The 23,462-nt window shown below is 43.9% G+C and overlaps 1 protein-coding gene across 1 annotated transcript in view; it reads left to right on the top strand.

Moving 5' to 3' along the window:
- The window catches only part of sptbn5 (spectrin, beta, non-erythrocytic 5), a 56,106-nt gene that overhangs the window by 21,169 nt on the left and 11,475 nt on the right, over positions 1-23,462 (top strand). The window contains exons 17-51 of the mRNA XM_042329936.1: positions 129-281; positions 444-574; positions 794-1,048; positions 1,197-1,484; positions 4,601-4,847; positions 5,014-5,153; positions 5,293-5,392; positions 5,480-5,650; positions 6,091-6,255; positions 6,613-6,839; positions 7,102-7,288; positions 7,508-7,708; positions 7,992-8,108; positions 9,128-9,285; positions 9,435-9,567; positions 9,746-9,891; positions 10,150-10,264; positions 12,227-12,337; positions 12,776-12,955; positions 13,212-13,415; positions 13,667-13,816; positions 13,994-14,098; positions 15,513-15,704; positions 16,374-16,529; positions 16,741-16,932; positions 17,301-17,396; positions 17,538-17,656; positions 17,863-17,977; positions 20,432-20,545; positions 20,677-20,798; positions 21,891-22,053; positions 22,231-22,419; positions 22,586-22,663; positions 22,788-22,960; positions 23,103-23,193. Of these exons, the coding sequence (XP_042185870.1) occupies positions 129-281; positions 444-574; positions 794-1,048; positions 1,197-1,484; positions 4,601-4,847; positions 5,014-5,153; positions 5,293-5,392; positions 5,480-5,650; positions 6,091-6,255; positions 6,613-6,839; positions 7,102-7,288; positions 7,508-7,708; positions 7,992-8,108; positions 9,128-9,285; positions 9,435-9,567; positions 9,746-9,891; positions 10,150-10,264; positions 12,227-12,337; positions 12,776-12,955; positions 13,212-13,415; positions 13,667-13,816; positions 13,994-14,098; positions 15,513-15,704; positions 16,374-16,529; positions 16,741-16,932; positions 17,301-17,396; positions 17,538-17,656; positions 17,863-17,977; positions 20,432-20,545; positions 20,677-20,798; positions 21,891-22,053; positions 22,231-22,419; positions 22,586-22,663; positions 22,788-22,960; positions 23,103-23,193 (5,484 nt within the window). The remainder of the gene's footprint in view (positions 1-128; positions 282-443; positions 575-793; positions 1,049-1,196; positions 1,485-4,600; positions 4,848-5,013; positions 5,154-5,292; positions 5,393-5,479; positions 5,651-6,090; positions 6,256-6,612; positions 6,840-7,101; positions 7,289-7,507; positions 7,709-7,991; positions 8,109-9,127; positions 9,286-9,434; positions 9,568-9,745; positions 9,892-10,149; positions 10,265-12,226; positions 12,338-12,775; positions 12,956-13,211; positions 13,416-13,666; positions 13,817-13,993; positions 14,099-15,512; positions 15,705-16,373; positions 16,530-16,740; positions 16,933-17,300; positions 17,397-17,537; positions 17,657-17,862; positions 17,978-20,431; positions 20,546-20,676; positions 20,799-21,890; positions 22,054-22,230; positions 22,420-22,585; positions 22,664-22,787; positions 22,961-23,102; positions 23,194-23,462) is intronic.

Here is a 23,462-nt window from a genome sequence, read left to right as displayed (position 1 = left end):
TTGATGATGTAGTGGCAGTGCCCAGTACAGAGAATAGGACCTAGAGTGATCATCCTGTAGCACACATGTAAGTTGTCACATACTGGCAACCAAATTGTGTATTTGTGTCTGATTTCTCCACCATACAGTCCAGGAGGACAACTCTGGAGGAGACGGTTCGGTTGCACCGCTTCTACAACACCTGTGAGGAGTTTGAGTCCTGGATGGAGGACAAGGAGAACATCCTTAACACCTTCAGTCCTAACTCTGACAACGTGGGTGTGGTGCAGGCCAAATATGAGGTAATAAACCAGCCTCATCACTGAGATTATTGCGGACTTCATAACACATTCATAACACACACAACAAAATAATTAGCAGTACATCAGCATTTGTCTCTAGTGCTATTATTTACTTGATATAATAGTTGGAACTCACCTTCTCATGAACTCCCCATGTTCCAGAACTTTCTGACCGAGCTGGCAAGTGGGAAGGGCCAGCTCGATGACATCACCAGACTGGGGGAGGAGCTAGTGAAGAGCAGACACAGTAAACACAGAGAGATACAGGCCAAGCAAGGACAAGTCACACGCAGGTAGGTGGACTTGCAGAAAACTATTTTGTAATAGTACTACTGAAATCTACTAAGAATAACATGATCAACACAGTTTTTCAGATTAGATAGTTCTTGATTGTCTGTTGTTCACAGAAATGTTTATTGCGTACAGAAAATGCACTGCGTTTTACTGAGACGCACACACAATGTTTAATAATTGAAGAGAGCTGTCCATGTTTTTATTGTTGTTGTTGCTAGGTGGGAGCGCATGCAGAAGCTGAAGGATGAGAAGGGCCATGAGCTGCTGAGCACGGCGGATGTGCAATCCTTCCTCCAGAGTTGTGAGGAGGCCCGTGCCCAGCTCATGGAGCAGTTCACCCAGCTGGACACTGTGGACGGTGTGGGTACTACCTCCACAGCCCTGGACACTGAGGAGAGGGCCCAGGCTCAAGCACAAAGAGACATACAGGCCTTGGAGAGGAAGATATCATACCTCAAGAGTGTGGCTAAAATGTAAGGCACAATTGTAAACCTCTATATGTGTCAGACAACCACCACTAGTCCAATACTTTATACTGTTACTGTTGATGGTTTTGAGTGTAATGCCAGTTAGTTATTCATCCATCCATTCATTCACGTTCTACATATGTGTGTGAACCAGGAAGCAGGACTGCAGCCCAGCAGAGGCCGCAGCCATCATGGAGGAGGTGCGGGGCCTGGAGGCTCTGCTGGAGCAGGTGAAGGGCCAGGCATCAGAGAGACAGAGGCTTCTGGAGGAGGCCAAGCGGCTGCAGCTGTTTCAGCAGGAGACCAGGGACCTGCTGCTGTGGGCCGGGGCCGCCCAGGAACGCCTACTGGAAGACGACACAGCCTCGGACGTGACCTCCGCTCAGACCCTCCTGAATGACAACCAGGATCTGAGGATAGAGATCGACACGCAAAGGGAGAGGTGAAACAGAATTTTGGGTTCTTTCCTTTCTGGAAAATGTACTTATGTTTATAATAATATGCTATGTGCTGCATGCTGGGACATGGAGGTATCTGATGATGTATTCAGTGCAACTATTTCTCAGGTAAGCAGTGTTTCTAAGGTAATTTAGTAGGAGAAGGATTGTTTGTGATGAGACAATAGGAAAGCATACACAGTGTTTTTTTTGTACTGTCCTTTATTTAGTTTCTTACAGACATGTTCATGAGTCATGATGCTGGGAAAACATACAGTGCCTTGAAAAAGTATTCAGCCGGCCACAAGTTCTTCAAGTAGTCCCCCAGCCACAAAACCCCATAAGGAAAATAGTAAACAATAAAATAATACAAATAAAAAACTGGCATGTCATCATTTTATAAGTATTCATCCCCCTGGCTCAGTACTTGGTTGAACCACCTCTGGCAGTTATTAAGTCTCTTTGAGTTTCCCTCCCCCCATCCGAAGTTGGGTTGTCATCCCAGTGACCGGCAGACCACCCCTGCCCTCCCGGATTCCAGGGCCCCTGAGAGACCCATCTTTTGAAAAGAGCACACAGAACAGAAGCAGATCAACCGCCAAAAGCATTTCCAATGCCCTCACCTCGATTTGTATTATATATAGTTATCAAAACACACAGAACCAGTCAAAAGTTTGGACGCCTACTCATTCAAGTTTTTTTAAATAAAAAAATATAAAAAATACAAATGTAACTCTTTTCTACATTGTAGAATAATAGGGAATACATCAAAACTATGAAATAACATATGGAATCATGTAGTAACCAAAAACGTGTTAAACAAATCCGTGTTAAGCCACCCTTTGCCTTGATGACAGCTTTGCACACTCTTGGAATTCTCTCAACCAGCTTCACCTGGAATGCTTTCCCAACAGTCTTGGAGGAGTTCCCACATATGCTGAGTACTTGTTGGCTGCTTTTCCTTCACTCTGTGGTCCAACTCATCCCAAACCATCTCAATTGGGTTGAGGTCGGGTGATTGTGGAGTCCAGGTCATCTGATGCAGCACTCCATCACTCTCCTTCTTGGTCAAATAGCCCTTACACAGCCTGGAGGTGTGTTGGATCATTGTCCTGTTGAAAAATAAATGATAGTCCCACTAAGTGCAAGCCAGATGGGATGGCGTATATTGCTGCAGAATGCTGTGGTAGCCATGCTGGTTAAGTGTGCCATGAATTCTAAATAAATCACTGACAGTGTCACCAGCAAAGCACCCCCACACCATCACACCTCCTCCTCCATGCTTCATGGTGGGAACAAAGACACACCAGTTGGAACCCAAAATCTCAAATTTGGACTCATCAGACCAAAGGACAGATTTCCACCGGTCTAATGTACATTGCTCATGTTACTTGGCCCAAGCAAGTCTCTTCTTATTATTGGTGTCCATCTGAGGTGCAGTTAACTCTAATGAACTTATCCTCTGCAGCAGAGGTAACTCTGGGTCTTCCTTTCCTGTAGTGATCCTCATGAATGCCAGTTTCATCATAGTGCTCAATGGTTTTTCAAATCAAATTGTATTTGTAACATGCACCGAATACAACAGTGAAATGCTTACTTACTACAAGCCTTTATACAACAATGCTTTAAGTTAGAGCCAGTTTGCGCTCTTCTGTGAAGGGAGTAGTACACAGCGCTGTACGAGATCTTCAGTTTCTTGGCAATTTCTCGCATGGAATAGCCTTCATTTCTCAGAACAAGAATAGACTGACAAGTTTCAGAAGAAAGTTCTTTGTTTCCAATGTCAAGTCCTAGCTGATGGACCTCAGGTACACCCCCTTCCCCTGAAACACACACATGCTCTTCCCCCGTGGTGACCATTTTCCCAAGTATCTCTGAGCAGTCAGACCTTTGATCATTCCATGCCACCAGGGACACAATACTTTTCCCACTCTCTGATTATCTGAGTGTGACCCCCTTCCTATGGGTTACTGCAGGCAGTGTTGCCAGCACTGCCACTACCTGGGTGGGAGCACCCCACCGGAATCCCCACCGGCTTGGTACAAGGTCATCAAGGTTCTCATTAGCAGCTTTGAGAAAATCCTTGTATGTTATGCTCACCCATCAAGGGGCTTTGCCAGGCAGGCTCAGAATCTTGAAGGGGCGGTGCTGCTTTAGTAGGTCTCTGATCGCATTTATCTTTCTGTTTTGGCTGCCTATCGGCTACTTGCAGTAGGCCCATAAAACAGATTAGGACTTCTCCTTAGTGTGAGGGTCGTTCAGATCGGTGTCTAGGGTATAGGGTTGGAGACTGTTCCATCATGATAGGACAATAAATAAATCAACCTATATTTAGAATTTATTTCAAAATGTATATCCCATATCTGCACAAAATTGAAAGCTCTCTCTTATAACCCCTGCTATCAGACACACACAAGTCTCTTAACTTTACACACAGTGATGGAGCACTGTGTTTTGGATCATTGTCATGTTGAAAGACCAACTTCTTCTGCAGTTTGATTGTTGTGGTAGAGGGGCGCAGGTTTTTATCTAGTATGTCTCTGTATTGTGTGCCATTCATCCTCCCATCACTCCTGACAATATTGGCAGTCCCTGCTGCTGAAAAGCATCAATAACATGATGTTTTCACCACCATACTTTACGGTGTGGATGGTGTTACCTGGCTGGTGTGCAGTGTTTGACTTGTGCCACACATACCGCTTAGCGTTCGTGAAAGTCTCTACCATACTTTGGGACCATACAGAGAGAGCCGTATTTATCCTCACAGATTCATTTAAAGCAGGTGATCCACTAATTTCTTACACAGGTGGAGTCCATCTACAAATTGTGTGACTTGTTGTGTTAATATATTACACCTGAGCAAATTTAGACTTGCAATTACAAAGGGTAGGAATACCTTTTTACTCTGATCATTTCTGTTTTTCATTTTTAGTACATTGTTGAAAGCTTTTGGAATTTTTCTTTTGATTTGACATGGTGCCCTAGGCTTTGTGGATCAATCTGAGACAACGAAACATGGTAAAAGTGTTGGGGGGTGAATACGTTTTTTAATGCACTGTATGTGTGACACATTTCTTTTGTAAATGTCACTGTAATGTACTTGTGTTCGTCTAACTAAAAGGGTGAAAGACATGGAGAAACTTGGAAAGTCTCTTGAGGAACAATCGAGGGGAAACCGAGGTGTGAAGGATGTCCAGCAGACCCTGGGAAAGCTGAGCCAGGAGTGGACCAAGCTGGACAAACTCTGGGGCAGTAGGAACAGGAGGCTGGAACAGGGGGTGGAGCTACAGAAGCTGAATCAGGAGGCTGATCGTATCGAGGCAGCCCTGTCTGGGCATGAGGCCAGGCTGAAGGTCAAAGACCTGGGGGTAAGATAAAATATACTGTACACTGTTATACAATTAATGGGAATATAATAATAAGCCTTATGGGTATGTGGCGATGGATGTGTCTTTGTGTATGTATGTGTGTTTGTTCAGGTAAGACCACTTCTGTTCTCATCCAGTGTGTTTGTCTCTCCCTCTCTGTGCTCAGGACTCTGTAGACAATGTCCACAGTCTGTTGGGCAGACAGGAGGAACTGGAGGGCCGACTGAATTCTCTGGACCAACAGATCAGCCTCTTCCAAGACAAGAGCAAGGAACTCGTCAACAAACGACACTTTGCTGCCAAACAGTAAGGCTTATTATGTTGATGACCAGTTTGGAGACATTTCCCCCAAATGTATAGGAAATGTGTAGCAGTGAACAATGTATTGTTCAAATTATTTTTAAAAACATTGAAATAATCCAATCATTTTTTAATGACTTTTTAGAATACAGGAGAGGTCACAGAATATTCAAGAGCGCAATAAGAAGCTTGGAGAGAGCTGCAAACGAAGACGGACCCTCCTGCTTGATTCACATAAGTATCAGGTACACTTGATATAGAAACCCACATTCTGTGTACCTTTTACAATGGCAGTTAAGCGCTTGAACATTTCTCATGTGTTTTGTCATCAGGAGTTCCAGAGAGATGCTGAAGAAATGCTCATGTGGATGGAGGAGAAGTCCAAGATAGCTGAAGACGAGTCGTACCGGGACCCTACCAATATCCTCCGCAAGCTGAAGAGACATGAAGCAGCTGAGAAAGAGATGCAAGCTAACCAAGTGTGGCTAGACAGACTCACACAGGTATCACAGGGCTTTCGCCATTCTATCTTTTCTATACCCGATGGCTCATAATGACACCTTCTCTCATCTTCGCCATGAATCGTGGCAAAACTACAACAACAAAAAAGCCCTTATGGAGAAGGGAAAAAAGTCTGTTCACTGTTTGTTGCTCCCACTTCTTAATAATGCTATTGGTGATACAGATGCCAAGTTTCAACCAACATGATAGAAAACTTGACAAACGTTCAGTAAAACTGGACCACTAAACCAGTTGGGGGAGGAGATGCTTGTGGATGAGCACTACCAGAGCCAAAGCTTTAGGATGAAGGCCTCCTACTGTACTGTACTGTTAAATATTGTACGGTAAGCCTAGTCGCTTTCCATTCGTTTGGGGAGCAGATGCTACTGTTACTGTACTGCTATATTGTACTGTAAGTTAACCGGTTGTCTGGTTCCATCAGTTGGGAGAGGAGATGCTGTCGGAGGAGCACTACGAGAGCCAGAACATCAGGAGGAAGTCGACCCACGTTAACAGTCGCTGGGTCAGGCTCCAGGGGAAGATGACTGAGAGAGGAGACAAGCTGAGACAGGCTGGGCAGCAGGAGCAGCTCATGGAGCTACTGCAGGTAACACACTAACAACCTCTACACTACCTACCTGGATCTAGTTTGGCTATCGATTTGTGGGTAAGAATGCTGTAGATAAATGTGGGTAACACGCTTCATTTTACAGTACTGTTTCCACTGGTATAAAATAAATAGGTCAATCATAGGTTATTATTAGGATGTTATTACTATTTTACAAAGTCATTTTTCAGTATATACCTAGTTATTTCTTTACCATAAATTGAAATGTGTTGATGATGCTTATGATGCCGATCACAATTTGGTCTCGTCCACCAGCCAGCTCTCTCTCTCTCTCTGTCTATATGAGCTAGCAATTGAACCTGAGGACGGGGTAAATTGTAATCACATTGTTCCCAGGATGCCAAGCTGAAGATCGAGGCCATCCAGAGGATGTTGCAGAATGCAGCCAAAGGTCACGACCTTCGCTCCAGCCGCCAGCTGTTGAAGGAGCACCAGCAGCTAGAGGCAGAGGCCCAGGAACTGGCTGACAAGATTAACACCATCGTGACCCGGGCCAAGCACCTGGCCACTAACCACTTTGACTCCCAGAGGATCCTTCAGGAGACAGATACGTACATGAAGCTGTAAGTAGTAAGGACCAATTAATGTGATCTGTAATTAGTAGCAGTAAAGCAATCCACTGATCGATCCATTGATTGATCCAATTGATTGATCCATTGATTGATCCAATTGATTGATCCATTCATTTATGCATTGAATTAGCTAACCTAGTTCTCTATCTAGGGCCCAGAGTTTTTCCGGTTCAGGTAACATGGTCAGAAAAAAACATCTGTCCCCTGTTCATAATCCGTGTGGATATTTTTGAGACATCATCTCTGTATGCAGGTTCAAGTCGCTGCAGAAGCCTCTGAATCGTCGCAGGGCCCAGCTGGAGGCGTCCGTGGCTCTGTTTGGCTTCTATCACGATGTAGACATAGAACTCTCCTGGATAACTGAACACTACCCATCCACTGGCTCCACCAACTATGACAAGTCCCTGGCAGGGGCTATCAACCTCATGCAGAAACACAAGGTATCAGTCTGGTAACAAGAAAATAATGAGAAGGTTTGATTTACATTTTATTTTATGTCTAGTCATTTTTGTCTCTCTTATCCAGAGTGAATCTCATCCAGTATTTTTGGTTAGTTTGTTTCCTGCCCAGAGTGGACAGATGTAAATGAGTTAAAGCTGGTGCAATATATGTGTTGTGCATAGTCCCTGACAAAAATCAAATGTGTGTTCTGTGATCAGGAGCTGCAGGCAGAAGTGAACACCCACCGTAAACACTTGAACCGGGTCCTGGAGAAGGGACAGAGCTTAGAGAAGTCCAGCCAATATGATGGAGAGGAAGTCCAGCAGAGGAATACACACCTGGCCACAGAGTGGGAGGAGCTAGAGGCAGCCTGTGGCAAGAGGGCCATCCACCTGAACAGGGCCATCACTAGAGAACAGGTAGGGCTAACAGGAAAGCAGAATCCTGATTGTGATGGATCCAAAGCATTCCAGCCGGTGTCTATTCCACAAGTTACCACCGACTAAATCTGTGACGTTAAAATACCTATTTACTCTGTTCCATCTGACGGTGCAATCCACTGTCTCATCAGTACAGCCAGGCAATTTATAATCACGATCTCCACTATAAAAAGCATCTAGACATTATCTCACATTTCTTTTAGACTGTACCTCTGAAGGACAATAATCATTATACCTCATCACTGTACTCCTTTGCTCCTAGATCTTGCTTGACTGTGCGGAGCTGGAAACCCGTCTTTCTGAGACTCTAGCTTTGGTCAGCACTGATGAGTACGGCAAAAACGATCTAGCCACCCAGAGCCTTATCAAGCAACATCAGGTACTGTAACCCCATTCTCCTGTTCTCTTGTGTTTGACTGGCTGTATTCAAACTATACGTCACTGTCAACAGTTCTGTTGTTTGGATATAGTTGTTATGGATAAAGCCATCTGCTGAATGGCCATAGTATGCTGTGATAATCAGAGGAGTTGGTTAAAGCACCTACAGATCTAGGGACCACTGTCTAATGCATCTGCACGGTGAGGAGCATGGTGTATAATGCAGCTGCACTGTGAGGAGCATGGTGTCTAATGCAGCTGCACCTTGAGGAGCATGGTGTCTAATGCAGCTGCACTGTGAGGAGCATGGTGTCTAATGCAGCTGCACCTTGAGGAGCATGGTGTCTAATGCAGCTGCACTGTGAGGAGCATGGTGTCTAATGCAGCTGCACTGTGAGGAGCATGGTGTCTAATGCATCTGCACGGTGAGGAGCGTGGTGTCTAATGCAGCTGCACGGTGAGGAGCATGGTGTCTAATGCAGCTGCACTGTGAGGTGCATGGTGTCTAATGCATCTGCACGGTGAGGACCATGGTGTCTAATGCAGCTGCACCTTGAGGAGCATGGTGTCTAATGCAGCTGCTCTGTGAGGAGCATGGTTTCTAATGCAGCTGCACTGTGAGGAGCATGGTGTCTAATGCAGCTGCACTGTGAGGAGCATGGTGTCTAATGCATCTGCACGGTGAGGAGCATGGTGTCTAATGCAGCTGCACTGTGAGGCGCATGGTGTCTAATGCAGCTGCACTGTGAGGCGCATGGTGTCTAATGCAGCTGCACTGTGAGGCGCATGGTGTCTAATGCAGCTGCACTGTGAGGCGCATGGTGTCTAATGCAGCTGCACTGTGAGGCGCATGGTGTCTAATGCAGCTGCACTTTGAGGAGCATGGTGTCTAATGCAGCTGCACTGTGAGGAGCATGGTGTCTAATGCAGCTGCACTGTGAGGAGCATGGTGTCTAATGCAGCTGCACGATGAGGAGCATGGATTGTGTAATGCTGCTGTCTCTGTTGTGTGTACTGCAGGCGGTGGAGGGGCAGATGGAGGTGCTGGAGGCCCAGGTGGAGGAGCTGGGGGATAGTGTGGCATCAGCCATCCATGAGTGGAACCTGGATGAGGTCAACAGACCATACAGCCGCATCAGCAGTCAGATGAGCCAGCTGCAACACCAAGCCCAAGTCAGGTGAGCTCAAGCAATCAAACACATGACATTTGATACAAAGATGCCATGAGATCATGGTTTGATGCCCCCAAACAACAGGCACCACGAGGAGACATATGTTATGGGTGAGTGTCTTGTGTGTAACAGAGGAGTTGTCTACCTTCTCTTAGGGGCCAAAAGCTGAGGGAGGCTCTCCACCTCCATGAGTTCAGACGGGAGTCTTCAGAGCTGGACGACTGGATCACACAGCAGAGACAGATAGCCTCCTCTGAGGACTACGGAAATGACTATGAACATGTAGTGGTGAGAAATACCATCTACCACTACTGTCTATACAGTATATATTTGCACAGATCTCCAAAATGTTCAGTTGGAAAATATTATCCAGATTGTGAGCGTGACTAATGCCTATTTCTTCCTAAATGTGGCATTTGTCATTGAAAACAAAATTTGAACAAATGTTCTTGATTTCCCATGATAGCTACTGAATGGTAAATTTGAGGCCTTCCTGAAGAATTTGGACGTGGGTTTTGATAGGATGCGGAGCTGCAAAGAGCTTGCTGATAGTCTCATTCAACATAAGCACCCTCAAGCTTCCACCATCAGGGATACACAACATCAGCTCCGGTATGGGCACCTAATCGATACTCTTTATTGCTCACACTACCAGTCCACTGTACAAATTAACAATGCATGTATCCACATTCAAATGACGAAATACAACTCAAATCTGGTTGAAATGACATCATTACATGCTTCTTAACTTGTTGCAATGATGATGTCATTTCAAGCAGCTATGTCTACTGGGATGAAAGTCATGATAAAGAGATCTTACCTGAGGACCTGAGTCGGTTGTTTTTGTCTTGTTTCCCTCCTGTTTGATAGATTGTCATGGAAGGAACTGCAGGACTTGGCCAAAGACCGCAAAGACTGTTTACTCAAAGCCGAGGAGTGTCACAAGTTTTACAGAGATCTCACCGATGCCTTAGGACATATTGAGGTACAGTTTAAGCATAAATAAGTATATTTTGGATGAATTAGAAATTGTCTTGAAAGTAGGGCTCGTGAGCGGCGCAGTGGTTTAAGGCACTGCATCTCAGTGCTAGAGGTGTCACTACAGACACCCTAGTTCGAATCCAGGCTGCATCACAACCGGCCGTGATTGGTAGTCCCATAGGGCGGTGCACAAATAGCCCAGCGTCGTCCGGGTTTGGCCGGTGTAAGCTGTCATTGTAAATAAGAATTTGTTCTTAACTGACTTGTCTAGGTAAATAAAGGTTAAATCAAATACATACTCTACCGTTCAAAAATGTAGGGTCACTTAGAAATGTCAATGTTTTCCATGAAAACATGAGTTGCAAAATGAATAGGAAATATCGTCAAGACATTGACATGGTTATAAATAATGATTTTTAATTTAAATAATAATTGTGTCCTTCAAACTTTGCTTTCGTCAAAGAATCCTCCGCTTGCAGCAATTAAATCCTTGCAGACCTTTTGGCATTCTAGTTGTCAATTTGTTGAGGTAATCTGAAGAGATTTCACCCCATGCTTCCTGAAGCACCTCCCACAAGTTGGATTGGCTTGATGGGCACTTCTTACGTACCATACGGTCAAGCTGCTCCCACAACAGCTCAATAGGGTTGAGATCCAGTGACTGTGCTGGCCACTCCATTATAGACAGAATACCAGCTGACTGCTTCTTCCCTAAATAGTTGCATAGTTTGGAGCTGTGCTTTGGGTCATTGTCCTGTTGTAGTAGGAAATTGGCTCCAACTGAGCGCCGTCCACAGGGTATGGCATGGCACTGCAAAATGGAGTGGTAGCCTTCCTTCTTCAAGATCCCTTTTACCCTGTACAAATCTCCCACTTTACCACCACCAAAGCACCCCCAGACCATCACATTGCCTCCACCATGCTTGACAGATGGCGTCAAGCACTCCTCCAGCGTCTTTTCATTTTTTCTGCGTCTCTCGAATGTTCTTCTTTGTGATCTGAACACCTCAAACATAGATTTGTCTGTCCATAGAACTTTTTTCCAATCTTCCTGTGTCTGTGTTCTTTTGCCCATCTTAATTTTTTCTTTGAAATTGGCTGAGATATGGCTTTTTCTCGCATGGAATAGCCTTCGTTTCTCAGAACAAGAATAGACTGATGAGTTTCAGGAGAAAGTTCTTTGTTTCTGGCCATTTTGAGCCTGTAATCGAACCCACAAATGCTGATGCTCCAGATACTCAACTAGTCTAAATAAGGCCATTTTTATTGCTTCTTTAATCAGGATAACAGTTTTCAGCTGTGCTAACATAATAGCAAAAGGGTTTTCTAACGATCACTTAGCCTTTTAAAATGATAAACTTGGATTAGCTAACACAACATGCCATTGGAACACAGGAGTGATGGTTGCTGATAATGGGCCTCTACGCCTATGTAGATATTCCATAAAAAAATGTGCCAATTCCAGCTACAATAGTCATTTACAACATTAACAATGTCTACACTGTATTTCTGATCAATTTAATGGACAAACAATGGACAAACATTTCTAAGTGACCTCAAACTTTTGAACGGTAGTGTATAATAGCTCAGTGCCTTGCTGAGAGGCTCAGTGTTGCTCAGAGTTCATATAGAGTTCATCTCTGTGTAAAATTATCAGTCTTGACCTACAATGTTTACTGTGCCCCTTATCCGTGTGGTGTCAGGACGTCAACTTAATTTAAGGCACTGATCTGACTCAGGCAAACAATCAGCTGTGTAATGCTCACTGAAAGAACACCGTGTAATTTAAGTGTGAGGGTCAAATTGAATGATGTGTAATGCAAATAAAAGTCACTACTGCTTAGCAAATGCATGCTGATAAATTATTATTGAGTTTGTGTGATTCATGCTCTGTCTGTGTCCTCTCTCTCTCTCCTTCCTTCCATCAACCCCCCCCCCTCTCTCGCTCTCTCTCCAACCACCACAGGAGAGGTACAAGAGCATTCCTGATGACATCGCCAGGGACCTGCGAGGGGTGCTTTTGCAGCTTCGTAAACACGAGGCTCTAGTCCACGTGCTAGCAGGGAACGAGCAGCAGGTACTGAACACAACACATCAATAGTTTACCCACAACTTTTGTGAACAAATGTTCTTATTGACTCGCTTTAACAACAATACAATCAATGATAATCCGTTCACCCAGAATTCCGATTTGTTTTTGCCCTGTATTATACTATAGATTGTATAAAACTGTCACTTACTCTTCATTTTCTTGATCTAACGATTGAGCTAGGGCTTTCTAAGCTGTTCTTTGTGGATATTTCACTCAGAGGTTACTGTAATGGAGGTGGTTTTGTGAGCTACGCTTGTATGATAAGTAACCTTGCCTTAGACTTGTCTAGGTTTTAGCCCAGCGGGCTAACACAATCTTGTGGCGCACAGGTCACTCAAATTACCATCCAGGCCAGTTGTGGGGGTTGCCTGCATGTCTTCATTGTCCATCTATGAATCTTCCTGTCATATGGGTTGTTCTTAGCTCCAGGAGTTGCTGGATATGGCAGACTCCACCCTGGACCTGTGCTCCCCAGAGATGAGGGTTCTCCTGCAGGATCAACAACAGAAGGTGGTGGAGCACTGGGAGAAGCTGCGCCTCCACATGGACCAGAGGGAGGGAGACCTCAAACGGGCACGCCAGCGCTACCTCTTCCTCAACACGGTAACTGACTCTATATTAACCATTAGAGACACCATTTCCATTTGCAAACTCTCTCTCTGAGCCTTTACCAGGACGAATAAGCATTGTCAATGGCGATTCTACATTGAACGTGCTTTTTAGTCCAGGGTAGACTTCATTTGAGTCTAGGAAATCAGCATTAAGAGTTTCCTAGTTCTTGTTACACTGATTGATTTGGATATTGCATGATGTATGTATTGCATGTTGGTTTTAACGTCAATCTATTTTGGTGTTCTAGGTCCAGGACTATGCCCTGTGGTGTGCCCAGGTGCTGAATGTGATGACAGCGGAGGAGTCTATTAGAGACGTGGCCACCTGTGACCTGCACCTGGCCCAGCACCAGCAGCTGTGGGCTGAGATCGTGGCCCGGGAGGAGACCTACGACCAGGCAGTGGCCATGGGGCAGGAGCTGCAGGTGCAGGACAGACACAACGCAAGAGAGGTATTCAATTTAAGAGATCTTTATTGCCACAGAAACACAATTCAGTTGCAGCAGAATTACACACATTGAATACACACCCTGTATGAGCATATACACACTCTGTATTCCTGTAAATGTCTCAATGTTTTCTGTGAAAATATTGTCTACTGTCCCAGCATTCTGAGGCTTGAATACATACAAGATGAGAGAGTTGGTTTTACATAAATGGTACCTAAATAAGCTGGCAATGTGTGGTGTCTTCCTGCTACCAGGTCCAGGATAAGCTGAGTGGTCTACAGGAGGAGAGGGACTCACTTCATGGCCACTGGGAGAGGAAACAGAGAGGCCTGGAGGGGACCCACCTGGAACAGGTCTTCTACAGGGACACAGAGAGCATGGAGAAGATCACCAACTCCCAAGAGGTCAGAGGTCAAAGCTGGTCAATCAAAGAATATATGCTCTGTTTCAAGACTCACATTGTCAGTGCAAGCCCCTCTGACGGTGCAATTACATCCATTTTGAAGCAAAACACATGTTCTCCTAGGCTACAGTACATGTTCATATTTTGAATGCCCCCAACTTCTTGTTTTTCCTTCCAGATCCTTCTGAAGAACAGTGATCTGGGGACGTCAGTTGATGAGACAGAGGGACTCATAAAACGCCATGAAGCCTTTGAGAAACTCCTCAGCACTCAGGAGGACAAGGTCTGAATTCAATCGTCCGCTGTCCATCTTTATGAAGGGCACTATCCTATTGTCCTTAACTCTGAAAGCGCCAACATCATTTTAGCTTAAAAACACCAACTGGGATAATTTTTGATAATTAGTAATGATTTCAAAGTGATACAATTGGTAATCATTTCAGAGAGATACTGTCTGTCAAGCAGTGTTCCCCCAAATAAGCATTAGATTTTTTTATTACACATTTATGGTCAAAATGTGATGTATCAAAATAGACATGTTTGTATGTTTTTCATGATTTGAACAGATATTTTGATTAATTTCATCCATGGCCACTTGTTATGAACATTTGTCTGTTATTCATTCAAAGTGTTGTTTCTGTGGTACTAGGAGGCTGAAAAAGGTGGCGATTGAGCTAATCTGACATACCTGTACGACGTAAAATGGCAACTGATATTGGCTATATAGGTAATATAGGTGCCGGTGCCATCACACTTTTAACTCTAACTTTGGAACATTATGGGCTATCAACTCTGTTCCAATTGTATCTGAAAGATGATAACCACAACTTGGTTATGTAGATTGTGTGATAGTGGCTGCTACGCTCCTGAGGGGCCAAATCTGGGGTTGCTCCATATCTTTAAACGCAGCATGCAACAATTTCAACGATTTTACTGAGTTACAGTTCAATATAAGGAAATCAGTCAATTGAATTAAATGAATTAGGCCCTAATCTATGGATTTCATGTGACTGGGCAGGGGCACAGCCATGGGTGGGCCTAGGCCCACTGACTGGGAAGCCAGCCAATCAGAATGAGTTTTTCCTCACAACAGGGCTTTATTACAGACAGAAATACTCCTCAGTGGCATTGTGTAATGTGACTAAACTGTACATTTTAGAGTGGCCTTTTATTGTTCCCAGCACAAGGTGCACCTGTGTAATGATCATGCTGTTTAATCAGCTTCTTGATATGCCACACCTGTCAGGTGGATGGATGATCTTGACAAAGGAGAAATGTTAAGTGACAGGGATGTTAACAAATTTGTGCACAACATTTGAGAGAAATAAGCTTTTTGTGTACATTTCTGGGATCTTTCAGCTCATGAAACATGGGACCAACACTTTACATGTTACGTTTGTGCCAAATTTGGTTTACAAAGTTTACTATTGAGTCAACATTTTCAGGTTTGCCACACACCACTAGTATACAAAAGACAAGATTATTTTTAATTCCTCCATATTAACACAGAAATCATGGTAAAAAAAATGTCAGTAACTAGTTGCTTGACAAAGTCCTAAAATGTCAGTAGGATAAAACTTTTTTTTTTTAAATAAAAAGACATGGGAATTTAATCATCTATGATATAACATACACTGTCAAGTGTTCTGTGTATGTGCCTCAGCCTGTTCAACCACAGCACTGTCATTGCTCTTTAGATATCATTGTTGAAGGACCTTGCTGAGAGACTGAAGAAGGAAGACTTCAGTCGTGAGAAAGCCGGCCACATCCACAGCAAGCTGAAGGCCCTCCTGGAGAGGCGAAGCAGGATTAAGGGACTGTCAATCAAACGCAGAGAGGAGTTGGCCATCTCCAGGCTGCTCTGCATCTTCAACCGCAATGCTGCCGAGGTACAGTACCCCACATCACCTGTGGTCAGACATGGGTTCCAATCCAGGGGCCAGGGTTCCGGGCCAGAAGCACGCTTTTGACTGCACTTACAGTTTTGCTTTGGTACTGCAGTTTAACTGATGTCTGGCCCAGAAAGTCAATTCCCGTAGACGTCAACATGGAAAAGTATCATTTGAAAATGTCTAAGAAGACAAGTCATCACCTTTAAGTACAAACTATCCATTGACCTGCTTAGCACGCTCTGACAGAGTTCCCAGAGCATGTTCGCGCGATACTGCTGTATGTCCAGTGTGCACTGAGTGCTAGTGTGCACTGAGAAAGAAAGAAAGATGTAAACAACCACGAAACGGTGTATGCGAATGTGAGTAGATTACGTTGAAAACTACGGTCGGCCATCTTGGAAGCAGTCTAGTTCTTTTATTCATCAATCATTCAAATACTATTTGTTTTCTTTCAACTACTTTCACCCGTTGAGACTGGCTGACCTGGAGTGCCAGATGGGCTTGCACTTCGAGACTAGTCCTTTAGTTCCCTTGCACCAGAAAAGCTCAATCAAGTGTAGATGGAGTATTTAGAGATAAATGATTATGGAAAAGAATGACTATTTGAACCAAGGTCTGCCTGTTGTAGATGAAGTGATGTTGTGATGTTGTCTGTCTTTGGCCCAGGCTGAGGAGTGGGTGTCGGAGCGTATGCAGAAGATGCAGGAGGACTCCAAGGTGGACCTGAGCAACCTGCAGACCAAGATGAAGCTGCTCCAAAAACATCAAGTCTTTGAGGCAGAGATTCTCGCCCACAGCAGAATCATTGACTCAGTGCAGCTGGTATGAGCTGTTATTAAACTACACTGGGGAGGGTTTCTTGTCAGCGATAACTACAATACATAGTTTAGTAACACTTCATCCTTATAATCCTTTACAACTTCTTATAAGGATGTATGAGCCTTTATAATGTCTCATAATAAGTCATAATAGGTCATAGAGATTCATGTATCAATGTTTGAGCTGACTCAAACTGACCCCTGTGCTGGCTTAGGCTGGTGAGGAGCTGGTGTCTCTGCATCACCCTAAGTCCCAGGAGGTTCGTCGTAGTGTTGCAGCTCTGGAGAAACACTGGGAGGAGCTGAAGCTGGCGGTGGCCGCCAGGGGGAAGGTTCTAGAAGACAACAGAGACTTCTTGGAGTTTCTGCAGAAGGTGGACCAGGTGGAGGTCTGGATCAGACAGAAGGTAAGAATGGACTAGAACAATTGATGAAGGAGTCTTAGAAGAGCTATGAAAAGAAGTCCCTGCACACTTGAATCAGATGCAAGTTTCAGTGTTAAATGTGTAAAGCTTCAGTCAACAACAATCTTTTGTCAGAGCACACCACTTAGAAAAGCAATGTATGAAGGAACTTTCAAGAGGAGGCAGTATGGCACTGTGAGACTTTTTAGATGAGAATGCAACCACAAAACGTTGGATTCCAAGAAGAATGCAGGAGCTACCACGATACCAGTAGTTGTCAGCATGTCTCGCATATTGATAATATAAAAAAACAAACATGGAAATAATTATTTTGTACATAGATTTGTTATATGTTTTCTATTATTTTTCAGGAGGTGATGATAAACATAGGGGATGTTGGCACAGACTATGAGCATGGACTCCAACTGCTGAAGAAACTGAATGAGTTTAGAGGATCAGGCTCTGGGGTGAGTTTGTTTCTGAACGAACATACGGAATTTACAGTACTAACGTTTTCCATCGCTGCTGGACTTGGAACTTTGGGTGAGTTTAGTGACACTTATCAAGAAGGAGAATTGGAAAATTGAATTGAGTGCGTTTTATTTCAGGAAGTCACAGTGGACGATGCTCACATCAAGGCCATCAACAGCCTGGCTGCTCGGCTGGAGAGGCAGAACAGTGACGAACTGGCCACAGTGAAACAGCGCAGACAGCAGCTTAATGACAGGTGACACGTAACCTACTGAGAAAATTTGTTGATGATGACTGTGGTGATGTTTGTCCTTCAAGAGGAAAACTATTTCTACAGCTCACAGGTTCCATTGCCTTTATTCAACCAGAAAAGTTGTAATGTACTGTACACATACTGTAGTGTAATTATATATTTTTTGGACCTGCTCTAACACCTTTTCTTTTCACCACACCTTCCATCAGATGGAGTAAGTTCCATGGCAACCTGAGCAGCTATAAGAAGAAGCTGGAGGCAGCGCTGGTGATCCACTCTCTCATCAGAGAACTGGATGAAGTCCGGGAGAGAGCCAATGAGAAGGTTGGAATGGCTTCATCTTAACCCTTCTCTATAAAACCTACTTAATATTAAGTCTCTTACTGTAACTTATTGTAACAGATGTCATAAGAAGATATCACAGATCTCAGTTTCAGAGTACAGTATTTGAGTATACACCTGTCATGCTATTTTATAAAGTAATTTCTCTGTAATTAATATTACTTGATTAAACTAATCTTGTAAATGTAATTAACTAGAATGTCGAGGCACCATGGAAGAATGTTTATAGAGCTGTTGTCTTCCGAATAAACTCTTAAATACCTGGTAATCTTTTATATCAATAGCAGTCAATTATTATTATTATTTATTTTTCACACCTTTTTTCTCCCCAATTGGTAGTAGTTACAGTCTTGTCTCATTGCTGCAACTGCCGTATGGACTCGGGTGAGGCGAAGGTCAAGAGCCATGCGTCCTCTGAAACACAACCCAACTAAGCCGAACTGCTTCTTGACACAATGCCCATCCAACCCGGAAGCCAGCCGCACCAATGTGTCGGAGGAAACACCGTGCGCCTGGCAACCGTGTCAGCGTGCACTGCGCCCGGCCCGCCATAGGAGTTGCTAGTGCGTGATAAGACAAGGATATCTGCCGGCCAAACCCTCCCTAACCCGGATGACACTGGGCCAATTGTGCGCTGCTGCCTGGGCTCGAACCCAGAATCTCTGGTGGCACAACGCCACTCGGGAGGCCCTAGCAGTCAATTATTAATCGTCACCTTATTCAGTCTCATCTGAACGTCGTAAAATTCTTGGTTATCTTCAAGAACCCTGGCTAACAAGTTGAATAAGCAATAAAAAATTGGTTTAATTATTTATTTACTAAATACCTAAATAATCACACAGAATTGCATATACATAGGATGGATCATACATTGATTACCAATTATGTCATACAAGAAAACGTCCCTAGTGGATGGAACCGATATGATGGCTGGTTACACAAAGAAAAGGGGTTGGGTTTGAATGAAAGCGCGGGAAGACTGTGGAACAAAGGGATTGGTCTATCGGACCTTATGATGCTATGCTATCGTAAATACAGAATCTTATGCATTCTAAATAACCGCCCATTTTGGAAAAGGAAAATGTAAGAAATATTTACTCTGAGCTGCGCTTCGATAGATTGGTCGTAGATGGAAGGCTGGGTTGCCCAGCAGAGATCCCTCTTGTCCTTTGAAGAATATGTTGTGTGGTAGAACGGATACGTTGTAGTACCCTGTCTTTCTGAAGAGATTGTCCGTTCTTTCCTAGCCCACGTTTACAGCTGCTGCTGCTAACTTGACGTCTAGGATGTATCACTTCTTTAGTGAATAAGAGTTCAAAGTTCATACCAAGTTGCCATACTTTAAGCTCATGCTATATTCTGGCTGGTATAGTCTAAATTCATCCTTCCAGCATGTCGATCACCACCTCCACGTTGAAATTCACCCTTTTAAATGTATGGACAGCAGTCCTCACTTCACCGGGAACACAATGTTAATTTCGTTAGGTTGTAGTCGTTCAACCATTCGCAACCAGAGCTCACGCTGAGGTTGGCTTAGTTCTGTAGTTGGTATTAGCCCTTTTAAATGTATGGACATCAGTCCTCACTTCACCAGGAACACAATGTTAATTTCGTTAGGTTGTAGTCGTTCAACCATTTGCAACCAGAGCTCATGCTGAGGTTGGCTTAGTTCTGTAGTTGGTATTAGCCCTTTTAAATGTATGGACATCAGTCCTCACTTCACCAGGAACACAATGTTAATTTCGTTAGGTTGTAGTCGTTCAACCATTTGCAACCAGAGCTCATGCTAAGGTTGGCTTAGTTCTGTAGTTGGTATTAGCCCTTTTAAATGTATGGACATCAGTCCTCACGTCATCGGGAACACAAGGTTGACTTTTCATCAACAGGCTTTTGTAGTGGTGGAGAGAAGGGCATGTTTCATAGTTTACAACCAATGTCTGTTCACATGGGCGGGGCCACTGAGTTGAGCATAGTTCACTTATGAAAACAATTCTCTCATTTAGATGCTAAAATTACATTTAATCTTTTCACAAATAGCTTCATATTTAAACATTTAAATTGCACAACAGTTCCATGTGAATCTGATAGAATGTGTAGACTTTCCATTATACAGTTTATGTCATCCTATCATCAGTAATAATGTCTCAGACGACAACTGATCTGATCAAATTCTTTAAGTACCAACGGATATTTTCAACTGGTTGGATTACCGAAATATGGTTCCGTTCCCCACCCTTTTGATGTTACCAGACTGTCTCTATGTTAGCTTTTCCAAAAGTCAAGTCTGTAGAGTAGAGAGAGGAAAGGGGGAAAGGTATTTATGGGGGTCATAAAACCTCAGCAACAAGGCAACGTTATGACACACCATTGTTGTCTTGAAAGTGTGTCCACATCATATTGTATTTTAATTCCTATCTGCTGGGATTCCTATTGTAGATGCATCTGCTGCAAGGCCAGGACTGTGGCTGGGATGTGGAGAGTGTGGAGAATCTGATACGACGCCACGAGGAGACTGAACGCGAGGCTGGAGTCATACAAGAAAGAGGCAAGGTAAGAAGAAGCCACAACATGGCCCGATATACTGTAATACGTTTTACAGTGAAACAGAAAAATATAGTTGAATTGAATCGAATATTTGAAAGACCAACTAATTGCATCCTGGTCTTGTGTTGATTTGCCAGGCACTGGAAAAGGACACCGCTGACCGCCTGAAAGCTCAGTCTGTGATGGCCGACAAACTGAGCAAAAAGCAGAAAGAGGTCAAAACCGGCCTTGTGAAGCTGGAGAAGGACATTAAACTCAGGTGTGTTGCAAATAATAACTGAAATATCCTGAAAATATGTACTCTTTCCCAACGTGATACACTACACGACCAAATGTATGTGGACACCTGCTCGTCGAACATCTCATTCCAAAATCATGGGCATTAATATGGAGTTGGTTCCCCTTTTGCTGCTATAACAGCCTCCACTCTTCTGGGAAGGCTTTCCACTAGATGTCGGAACATTGCTGTGAGGACTTGTTTCCATTCAGCCACGAGCATTAGTGAGGTCGGGCACTGATGTGGGAGATTAGCCCTGGCTCGCAGTTGGCGTTCCAATTCATCCCAAAGGTCTTCGATGGGGTTGAGGTCAGGGCTCTGTGCAGGCCAATCAAGTTCTTTCACAATGATCTCACAAAGTTGTAAGCTCAGAATCATCTAGAATGTCATTGTATGCTGTAGCGTTAAGATTCCCCTTCACTGCAACCTAGCCCGAACCATGAAAAACAGCCCCAGACAATTATTTTTCCTCCACCAAACTTTACATTTGGCACTATGCATTGGGGCATGTAGCGTTCTCCTGGCATCTGCCAAACCCAGATTAGTCCGTGGGACTGTCAGATGGTGAAGCGTGATTCATCACTCCAGAGAACACGTTTCCATTGCTCCAGAGTCCAATGGAGGCGAGCTTTACACCACTCCAGCCGACGCTTGGCATCAACTTACAGTTGACCGGGGCAGCTCTAGCAGGGCAGAAATTTCACAAACTGACTTGTTGGAAAGGTGGCATCCTGTGACGGTACCATGTTGAAAGTCAATGAGCTCTTCTATAAGGCCATTCTACTGCCAGTGTTTGTCTATGGAGATTGCATGGTGGTGTGCCTTATTTTATATACCCGTCAGCAACGTGTGTGGCTGAAATAGCCAAATCCTCTAATTTGAAGGGCTGTCCACATACGTATGTGTGTATATACAGTGTACTTTGATCTTGCAAAAATTACACAATGGAATCATTATTCAAGTCATTATGACAGTATAGATGTGTGTGCTCTGTTAGGACACCATCTACTTCCATTTGTATTATTATGGGGTATGGGGAAGCAGCAGAGAGACTTATAGGAAGTGATGTTACAGGAAGGAGAGGCTGCAGGAGGCTCACCAGCTGCAGCTGTTCAAGGCTAACCAGCGCCTCCTACTGGACTGGACCCTGAAGCAGAGCTCTGAGATGGGAGAGAAAGGCCTGCCCAAGAGCAAGAACGAGGCAGAGCGATTCATAGTAGAACATCAAGACTGGAAGGTGACGACTGATTATGATATTCAAGTTATCTTGGCTATCTTTCTAGGTCTCCTTGCTCTTTATCTTTCTAGGTCTCACTAGAAAAGGAGGTTTACAAATATTTTAACCTCCCATAAGACCCATTTAAATTGCAAACGTATGTTTCCGGAAGAGATTAAATGTGTTAATGTGTTCTAGACTGAAATTGATGCACGGGGGGAGCGTATCGACTCTGTCAGAGACTTTGGCCTGAGTCTGGTAAAGTCTGGACACAGCTCATCATCAGAGATCAATAAGTCTCTGACCAAGCTGGAAGAGGCCAAGATGGGTCTGAGCCAGACCTGGCAGAACAGGAAGAAGACTCTGGATCAGGCTCTAGGCCTACAGGTAACCCTAACTTAGAGACATTTGTACAATTTATGTTGTGAATGTAGCTCATCGAACATTAGGCATGTTTTCCTGCTTATTTATTGCTTATTGGCAGTCAACGCACCTAATAAAATAAGGGTAAAATACATTTAAATAAGTTACATACATCTTGTATTCATTTCAGATATTCCTTGGCTACATGGAGCAAAGCGAGAGCTGGTTGAGCAACAAGGAGGCCTTTCTGGCCAATGAAGACCTTGGGGTAGGAACTCAAATGTATTAGCTCGTAAATTATGTGTGAACAATTTATGTAGGCCTTTTTAAAGGACTTATGAAGGCTGCATCAGATGTGTTGTTTAAATTGTGACATTGATTGATTATTGCAGAGTTCTCTATCTGATGTGGAGACCCTCCAGAGAAAGCAAGCCCTGTTTGAGAACACTCTGGATGCTCAAATGGAGCAGGTGGAAGGAGTGGAGCGGTTCGCCCAACAGCTGATCCAGCAGAAACACTTTGACTCGGACAATATCAAGTGCAAGAGCAAGTCTGTGCTGCTCAGGTAGAAGCCAACAATGAACTATGAGCCAAATATTTCCCTGTTTTCAAAGACTGCCCATATACAAAGATATTGTTTGGTGTATGCAATGATTTCTTCTGCCTTTGTTTGCTATACCTGACTCAAAAAACATGCCTCTCTCCAGAAAAGGAAAACTGTTGGAAATGAGTAAGGTTCGCCGGAAGGCTCTTGAAGAATCTCTACAACTCCAGAAGTTCCTGGGTAGCAGCTATGAGGTATGAGAAGTTGGGTCTGCTTGATGAGTCCACTTTAACCAACTCAATGTTAGTGTGGGTCTATGAGGTTGGTATGCAAGACTAAAACATAAGTATACCCCTGAGTCAATACTTTGTAGAAGCACCTTTGGCGGCAATTACAGCTTTGAGTCGTCTTGGGTATTTCTCTATTAGCTTTGCACTTCTGGATTTGGGGATTTTCTCGCATTCTTCCCTGCGGATTTTCTCAAGTTCTGTTAAATTAGATGGGGAGCGGCAGTGAACAGCAA

This window comes from Oncorhynchus tshawytscha, linkage group LG11, assembly GCF_018296145.1.
Source record: "Oncorhynchus tshawytscha isolate Ot180627B linkage group LG11, Otsh_v2.0, whole genome shotgun sequence".
In the NCBI taxonomy this organism is placed as follows: Eukaryota; Metazoa; Chordata; class Actinopteri; order Salmoniformes; family Salmonidae; genus Oncorhynchus; species Oncorhynchus tshawytscha.
This window is presented reverse-complemented; position numbering and strand designations above follow the sequence as displayed.